This window comes from Amborella trichopoda, chromosome 9, assembly GCF_054954075.1.
Source record: "Amborella trichopoda isolate Santa Cruz 75 chromosome 9, AtrichopodaSantaCruz75HAP2 v2.0, whole genome shotgun sequence".
In the NCBI taxonomy this organism is placed as follows: domain Eukaryota; kingdom Viridiplantae; phylum Streptophyta; class Magnoliopsida; order Amborellales; family Amborellaceae; genus Amborella; species Amborella trichopoda.
In genome coordinates, this window is record NC_142344.1 from 21,980,551 (window position 1) to 21,989,706 (window position 9,156).

The 9,156-nt window shown below is 34.3% G+C and overlaps 1 protein-coding gene across 2 annotated transcripts; it reads left to right on the forward strand.

Annotated features, from left to right (window-relative positions):
- The first annotated feature begins 2,355 nt into the window (after window positions 1-2,355).
- Window positions 2,356-9,027, forward strand: LOC18436446 (Peptidase C78, ubiquitin fold modifier-specific peptidase 1/ 2). 2 transcript variants are annotated; one of them, XM_088845802.1, is made up of 8 exons: window positions 2,356-3,051; window positions 5,175-5,248; window positions 5,330-5,441; window positions 6,718-7,323; window positions 7,418-7,584; window positions 7,960-8,074; window positions 8,386-8,481; window positions 8,670-9,027. In XM_088845802.1, the coding sequence occupies exons 2-8, from the start codon at window positions 5,193-5,195 to the stop codon at window positions 8,751-8,753; spliced, it is 1,236 nt and encodes a 411-aa protein (XP_088701928.1). In that variant the 5' UTR covers window positions 2,356-3,051; window positions 5,175-5,192; the 3' UTR covers window positions 8,754-9,027. The 2 variants fall into 2 exon arrangements, with proteins under 2 accessions (XP_088701928.1, XP_006846529.1); XM_006846466.4 differs by having other exon boundaries at window positions 2,356-2,621.
- Window positions 9,028-9,156: the final 129 nt, after the last annotated feature.

Consider the following 9,156-nt stretch of genomic DNA (forward strand, 5'->3'; position numbering starts at 1 on the left):
AAAAGCAAAGGAAAAGGCAAAGGCAAAAACTTTCGAAAATAGTGATGGTCCCCAAGGACCATCATACTCAAACAGACCATCACCTATTTAAAAGCATATTCTCCTTTTTTTTTTTTTTTTTTTTTTTTTTTTTTTTTTTTTTTTGAAATTTTAGGATTGTTACAAGTATATTGCATTACTACAACTTACGCCGTTTGGATTAAATACTTCATAAATGATTTGAAGCTGGATATAACCGATGGACCTGTTAAATTTTTTTGTGATAATCAAGCTACCATCTCATTAATTAGAAATAATGCCTATAGTTCTGAGGGTAAGCACATTGAAATTGATTATAATTACATTTATGATATTATTGGAAAGAATGAAATGACTGTAAGTTATTTGCCATCTTCAGACATGATTGCAACCCCTTTAATAAATAGATTAAGTGCAGAAATATTATCAAAGCATGTAACTTTGATGAGACTTGGGAATATCTGAGTCAAGAACTCCCATATGGGATATTTTTTTGATGTCGTGGCCATGAGAGGAAAAGCCACACTAACGTGAAAAACCCCATGACATGACTTTGGATAATTATTATTTTTGTCATAAGATGCATAACCTCACTAGCGTGAAAAACCTCTTGACAATGATATGCTCATAAATGTTAAACTCACTAAGTGGTATAGATTTTATGATATTTCAATGTATCTGGACCTCATGGCCAAGTGGGAGATGTTGGTACGTGTGGATAGTAATGGGGCCTCACATGTGTCTTATTTCTCTCTCTTTATCTTAATAATACCTTTTAATATTTGTTACTAAAAAAACTTATTAGAGAGAGAATATGCCTTTATCCAATAGGTAGAAGATAACCACCTAGAAAAAGATGGTCACCTTCTTAGAGATTCCAGAAGGAAAGCTGAATGTTGGAGAACGGCCTCTTTCTACCCTTCTATAACTAGGGTTTCATGGTTATACAGAGAAAGCTTGGGTTCTCAATTGTTCTGATAAAACCTCATCTCTGCGATTTACAGTCTTACGACATTGTTTTTTATTCCTGGGACTTTGGTAGGTTCATCTCTTTCCCTCAAAAGTTCAACATCTCCTAACTTTTTTCAATACCCAAGTTACAATATTTACCCTTCTCACTTTTTCTAATCACCTTTTATATAAATGGAATTGAGATGCCACTTTTAATGTACTTGTGAGGCTTACGAGATGAGATCAGGGTCAAGGGGGCTGCTAGAGAGGGAAGAAAGAAAAAGGTTCACAAGTGTAGAGAGAGAAAGAGATGGGGAGCTTTTCTAATGGTTGAGGTAACAAGTCAGAAAAAATGAAAAAGACTAATTAGTATAATTTAGATAATGGAAAAGGTAAAAAAGGAGGTTAAACATCATTTTCTTTTAACTTAGAGGGGTCTATGAGCTTTTCATATGTACAAGTGATTATTTGTCAATACTATTTTAGAAAGTAGAATATACAATTTTTTTTTTATTGAATTTTTTTATTGCAAGTTTCTAAAAAATCAAGTTACAAGACCAAATTCCTTGGTTTCTCAAGTATCATGCACTATGCTTACACTATCCTTAGTATTTAGAAACTAGGGGCACCATCCGTGTCCCATGAGGAATTTAGAGGCAATGTTGCATCTATCGCTAGGGGATTGTCTACAAAGAAACCATTTACCGTTGTATATGGAGGTTATAATTATTCCCACTTATTGGATGCCAAATTAGATAGCTTGGAGTGAGTCACAAAGTCTGAAAATTTTTATTTTTATTGTTGGAACTTTGTGTTTATTCAATGACATTTTTACAACCACCCATTTTGAATTTCAAGGGACAAGAATGATTGTGAGTCACACAACCCGAGATTTTTTTTTTTGGAACTTTGTATATTCAACGACACTCTTGCAACTACCCATTTTTTATTTTAAGGGACAAAAATCAGTATGATTTCAATGTACAAAAAATAAATGGTCTCTTTGTAGACAATCCCTTATGTGATACAATTATTGTTTATCCTACCTCTAGAATTGGAAAAAAGTTTATATAAGATAGTTAGCCTTAGATTGTGCAAGTAAGATGCACTTCAAGCATCCACTGGAAGAGAGTGTTTAGATTTTGGAAACGCATATCATTTCGACCACAAAATGTATGGATATAAAAAAATAAGAAAGAAGTCGAAGTTCTAAAATAATGCATCTTGTAACAAGATATTTAGATCGCCTATTTTCAAAATTACTAAATATTTATTGATATGCTTGATTTGGACTATTTTAAATTTTTATATTTTACAATTCAGGATAAAAATATATTTTCAAGCTGTTATAAAATTTTATGCATTGGAACATCATCCCGTCATGCTGCATCAAAATTTATGGGTTCGCCTTACTTCTAAGTGGCACTTTATTCAAACCTCATCGTTCAGAATTTATAAGACAATTAACGTATTTCCCCATTTTATTTCTGAACGTATTAACCTATTTTCCGATTTGAGAAGCTATTTATGATATCGGGAGTTCTTTGATCCTCCTCTCGAAAGGTTTTGAAGTAAAATAAATAAATAGAAAGGGCAGGCAACGCTTTTTTTCCTCCTCTCTCATTCTCTGAACTCTGAAGCACAAGTCCAGGGTACCTCTTCTTCATCTCAGAACCTAACTTCAAACACTTATGTACCTTTTTTGTTTTCCTGCTATCTCTGTGGATTCCTTCATGTTACTTCACTGCTTAATCATTTTTTAGGGCTCAAAATATCGAATTCATTTTCCTTTGTTATGAAGTTATTTCCAATTAATGTCTGGCGGCATTGTTCTCTTGTTAGAATCTTGTATGTAAATGAATATGGATTATGTGTCATTTTTGTTCAGATAATATAACAAGATAAAGTTTTAGAAGTTCATTCCTTGTTTTTGCTTTATAAAATTCAATTGAGTAATTCTGAAATATTATCCTATTTTATGAAGAAACAACTGGTTTAATATTGACTAAAATGCTCACTTGATCACACAAAGAGAAAGAAAAAGGACGCAACAAACGAACGGGGACTCCAATTGTCAACAAGGCTAGTATTTGTGCTGAAATTGGAATTGAAATTTAGTTTCCTTCTTCTTCTTCTTCTTCTTCTTCTTCTTCTTCTTCTTCTTTTTTATTTGATTTGGATCTATGACCAAGTATTTGCTTGTTGAGATTGAACAATTTGATCTATTAACTTCCAGGTTCGGTGTGATATTTGTGTAGGTTCTTTTTTCTCCTTTTTTTATATATGAATGTTAATGGTGACCTTAATAGCAATGTAGCTCTACACCTAGATCGGAATCTTATGTAAATTCTTATAAATTGGGAGACCTAATTTCAATCATGCAAATCTTCCATGAGAAACAAGAAAAAAAAAAAAACCAAATTTACTTGAAATTACTCTACATAAACCAATAACCCAAAAAATATTTGGTATTTTTGGTTTCCGTTTTGTCGTTATCTCTCTCTCTCTCTCTCTCTCTCTCACTCTTTTTAACAAAGGAATCCTTAAGGTTGTGAAACTTTGGTATCTAGATTTGGTTCTTTTCCTTATGTTCACAATAGGGCATAAGAAGTATTGTACGCTTAACTCATTTGATTAATGGCTTTATATCTTGATTCTGGATTAATTTAGGATTCATATCTGACTATATTCCGAAGTATAGAGTTTCATATTTGTTTCTTTTTTGTGGATTGGATATTAGATCAATTAAGTTTTATCTTAGAAAAAAAGTGACTAATTTTCCATAGATTAACTTTTTGTTTACATCAAGATTTTTGGCATGTTTATAGATTAGTGGATTTTTGCATTTGTTCAGAAGGGTACAAGTGTTCCTATGTTAGCTGCCTACAGCAGAAATACAAACATATTTACTTGTTTGGGCAACACACATAAATAAAAGCAAGTCCATAATAATTGTGTTTACTTGTGTGGTTATCTGCATACTGTCATGCATATCTTAGATAAGTAGAGGTAAAATATTTATCTTAGAGGTAAAATATTCCATCAAGTCATGTAGCACATGTTCCTTGAGGTGAATATATCAGGTGATATGCATGACCTTGGCATGAGAGATATCACGTATAGACTTGTTTGTCTTCTTAGTTTAATTTGTTTAAGCGTGAGGAAAGTAAGTTAGAGTTCTTTCAAGACCATGTCTTCTGAAGTAGTAATATGACTAAGAGTTTCTTAGTGCCCTACTAATCTAGTTGCCTCATAAACTTGTGTTTCTAGAGTTCTTTATGCCTTTTGGTCTCTTTTAGCAATCCAGCTTAAAGACAGAATGATACATTCGAAGCGATTGTTTTTATGAGAAAGCAATAATAAGTTAAAGATGATATCAAAATCAAATATTTGAAAATTACATTCTTTTACCTTTGTATTTGATTGTTGTTCAAAAGCCTAGGCAGAAGTTGGTTAATGATTTTTCTGAGCCTAATTTTTTTATGGAAAATTTTTATAAAAGGTTGACACCTTAAAATGTAGAATTAAGGTGCACTTCCAAAATCCATTGGAAAAGGCTGTTGTGATGTTGAAAAAGCATCTAATTGATCATCTTGACATCGAGATGTATAGATATGCAGAAAAGACATATTTTAAGTCCTAAAAATAGTACATCTTGCAATATATTATTTGGACCTTGCATTTTCAAAATTTTCATGTGTTTATAGATCTTCTTGATTTGAACCATTTTCTGGAGTTTAAAATTTATAATTAGAGATAAAATAGATTATCACGAGATCCTAAGGGTTTTCGACACCAAAATTGCATCTTGTGACGAAGTTTGGAGGTGCACCTTAATTTGATTGTTTAAGGTTGACCTTATGCAAATCACTCCCTTTTTTATTCAGTTTTGATGTGAGTGGCAGTTTCTAAAATCTCCCCGCTTAGGTGCCCCAAGAATTAGTTTCTAGTGTTCTCAATGCCTCTGACGAAATCATATTCAATGGAGAAAGAGATATTTAAAATAAATCAAAAGGTGTTGTTTTTGAGAGATTAAGAGGATGCATATATTTGGAAGTTGCATTTTATGACCTTTCCTTTTGATTGTTGTATATAGTATTCTTACTTGAGCTACGATGTGTAACTTTAAATTGTGTATTCAGCTGGAGTGAATACCTGTCTTAGTTATATTATTAGATGCTGAGGTTTTGTTATTATGATTTCAGGAATTCAAATATTAGCTCATGTCTGAGGCCTGCCCTCTATGTCATTTGACCTTCCCTCTATCTCAGCTGGAAAGGTAATTTCTCAGTTCCTTTTTGTTTCGTGGTTGTTATGTTTGGTACTTGGTCATATTCTAAGACCTAAATTGTTTGCACAGCCATGTGAATGGACACTTTGAGGAAGATGAGCTTGGAAGAGACATGGAGCTTGCAAGAAACATAGAACTGGAAGAACAAATTGCACTGGCCTCAAGTTCCCCAAGAACTTTGGTAATATATATAAGAGCTATGGGCTTATAGTTATAAGCTGTGCCCAAAACACATAGCTAGAGGGATTTGTTGGGTTGAAATTTTACATAATATCTTTTATTTGAATATAAGCTTTTTTTTTTCTTGAAAAGTTTTTTTTTGAGTTCTTGAAGACCTAGATATACCGTTCACCAAATGAATGGCATGGGTGGCTCTTCGAAAATAGAGTCACTTTCCTCGATCTTTTGTATTCATTTGTTTTATTTTGATCATCTAGATGAGTTCTACATGCACGCAAAATTTGGGCTTCGAAAGATCCTTCTTTTGATGGGCTACATATAGTATAAGCTCATTGGCTTATGTATTTGTTTATTTATATATTTGTGTGTATGTGTGTAAGGTGGGGGGAGGAGTGGGGAGAAGGAGTTTATATATGGCCCAGGCTTTGCGATAAAAAGTAAATCCACACTTGAAAACTACACTGGAAAACATAGTCCTGATGGCTAAGAACCCTCATTGTTTGTCTTGACCTCAGAATTTTGAATCTGAAAGGACATGTTATTTCAAGCCCTAAAAGTATTGAATTTTTTTAGTAACGCATTATTTTGGACCATCCATTTTCAAGTGTTTATAGATCTGCCATATCTACACTATTTTTGGAGCTTCAAATTTTATGATCAGGAGCAGAAATAGATTTCATGGCGATTAGAATGTTTTCCGGCACCAGAGTTGCTCATGACATTATTGGAACCCTCAAAAAATTTAAATGACCATTTTATCATCCTTTGATTGTTTATAATACTGGGAAGGGGATCTAAAACACATGATAGTGTGTGAAATACTCTTTATAAGAGAGGGGAGGGGGGAGAGAAACGAAGGAGGGGTCTTAGGGCTGTCTTGATATTTTCTAGTCATATATACAGTAGTGCTAGGTCTGCCCTGGAATTTTCCACAGAAAAAGAAACAAAACCTTGGTGTGCTCCTAGGACAAATCAATTTTCTTCTAGTTAAATACTCACATTGCTCATGCTGTTCTTCAAAATGATAATGCTAAATCAGTTTGAGTTTCTATAGTTATTTGATATTATTCTATATTGTTATGGGTTAGCATCTAGAACGTTGTATCCCTCATCCATAACATTTTTTTTTTTTTTTTCACCTTTTTTTGCATCCACCTTTGTAAGGATATTCTCCATTGGTGTTACTTGATAGATTACCCTGAATTTTTGTTTTGGAGCATCTTAAAAATATCTAGAAGTTATCTTGTAGTCATTATGGCTTCATGACCTACCTGCAGAGCTCTGGAGATAAGACTGCTAAAGCTAGTGAACAGTTACTAGGAAATGCTCAATGTGGTGAAATACATATTTCAGAAAAAATTGCAAGTCTGATAAGTTGTCAAATAAGAAGCACCTTTCACAGGGTTCAAGAAGGCTTGATGACTTTGTTGAGGAGGTCCTTGGAGATGGAAAGTGAGAATAGACAAAGTATCATAACTGGGCATATTGATCACTATCAAAGTAGCAGAGGGGAAGACTTGGGTTGGGGCTGTGGGTGGCGCAACATTCAGATGATGTGCTCACACTTGTTAATGCAAAGGCAAGATGTAAACAAAGTTATGTTTGGCGGTTCAGGGTTTGTTCCTGACATTCCATCTCTCCAGAGGTGGCTTGAGATTGCATGGGAAATGGGTTTTGATATGTACGGTGCAGAGTCATTCAATTACAAGATTTATGGATCGAGGAAATGGATTGGAACCACTGAATGCGCGGCTCTTCTTCGTTCATTTGGGCTTAGGGCTCAGATAGTGGATTTTGGAAGTAAAATGGGTGAGACATCTAGAAGCTGGGGTGGACAAACTGCTAACCATATTTGGGGGCCAATGGACAAATTTCTGCAAAAAGTAAATCATGCCATGTTTTCTTTGAAGTAACCCCTCTAGGCATGAATTAAATAGATGTGCTAACATGCAGAATTGTGATGATATGTTTTCTAAGGTACCTGGAGCTAGCAGTGACCTTTTTAATCATGGTAATCTAAAGTGCTATTCGACAAGTTGTGGTAATGGCCTTCAGATACTTGTTGATTGGGTTTGGAATTATTTTGTGGACCAAAGTTTCTTTTGTTCAGGCAATGATCATCGAGTTCTTGTCAGCAGGAAAACGTGAGTCGTATATTTTTCCCCTGGGTTGATGTACACGTGCACCCATATTGAATGTGTGGATATTGTACAAATATGCCTATGTACATGCATATGCTATATCTTATGGATATCACTTTAATGTTTTAGTGAAGTACACGCAGGATCTCTATTAAACTTCGGTAAAACATGACCAAACCGCAGATTTTTCTTGATAATAGAAATAACTTTATTGTCTTTGGAAGAAAAGGTATTGAAAATAAGTTTGCATTTTGCTAATCATCTTCAAACAGTTATTAGTACTAACCTTTTACTCATTTTTCTCTTTTACATCATGACATTGTTTCCAGAGACAAATTTCTGGAAGTGTATTGTTTTGTTGAAACTGTTAGTATGCAGGCCTTTGTACTTCCAGCATTATGGCCACTCGAGAACAATTGTTGGGATTCAAAGCCAGAGGATTGGAGATGGAATGCCTGAGCGGCGAATGCTTTTAGATGTGGATCCTGGTCAGGCATGTGGCCATTAGTCCTAGCATATATTTTGCCTCGTCATACTCTTTGCGTGCATTTAAATTTAGACCTTGGTTAGGCATGGAATTTATGGCTGTTTGTCCTAAAATTTTCTCCTTTCATACCTCTGGGTTAGGTTGGGAGATGAAGAGGTTATTTGTCATTTTTTAGAACCTAGAAGAATTGCTGGGTCCAAAATATCAGTTTTATCTGCTTGTTTTCTGGACCTGTTAGGGCTGTTTGGTTTTCCTCTAAATTCCATTATAGCATTATACTTCATCTCATGCATCCCATTGTTCAATTACCTTTGCAGAACACGGCCACTTTGGAGAGGTCTCTTCGGGAAAATGATGGATGGCAGAAGCTTGTGAAAAGAGGGGTGCACACACTTAAGAAGCCACAATACCAGGTCTTTTTACTCTTTATGAATCCTCATTTTATAAAATATCCATGGCATTATATACGGGCACAATTTATTATTGCTTTTCAATTTTTTTATTTTTTTTGATAAATCAAATGTCTTGTCAATTGCTAGTTTTTATCTGGCTAAAAGGAAAAAGATAGCTATGTATTTTAATGGTAATCTTATTGATTCAGTTATGTTACGTTGATCCTGGGGTTGCACTTGGTTGGGAGCTGGAGCAGCTGAAGACAATCCATAGAATGTGTTCATCAACATAGAAGCATAGGTACTGATCTGAGGTTTTTCCTGTGTGTATAAGATGTTCGTTTGTGATTATGTTGTTTAAAATTAGAAGGTTGAGGATTATTGAGTTTCTTCCTTGGTCGATGAAAATGGGAGTTTCACCAAGGTTTACAACATATTAAATTAATGAAGACGAATGTCGAAGTTTCTTATTATATATACACTAACCCTATTTACTTTGTTGATCAGAAGAATCGAGTGGAACTTTGTGGATTCAAAAAAATAAAGGATGTCTTTAGTTGTAGGAAATGTCTAATTCCAAGCTCTCTCTCTATATCTTTCAAAACTCTCTCTCTCTCTCTCATTCTCTCTCTCTCTCTCTTCTCTTTGTGTGTGTGTGTGTGTGTGTGCGCGCGTGCGTGCGTATGTGTGTGTGTG

Coding starts and splice junctions, on each gene's coding strand:
- LOC18436446 (XM_088845802.1), top strand. CDS start 5,193: ATGTCTGAGGCCTGCCCTCTATGTCATTTGACCTTCCCTCTATCTCAG. Junction 5,249..5,329: donor CCTCTATCTCAGCTGGAAAG/GTAATTTCTCAG, acceptor TTGTTTGCACAG/CCATGTGAATGGACACTTTG. Junction 5,442..6,717: donor CAAGTTCCCCAAGAACTTTG/GTAATATATATA, acceptor ACCTACCTGCAG/AGCTCTGGAGATAAGACTGC.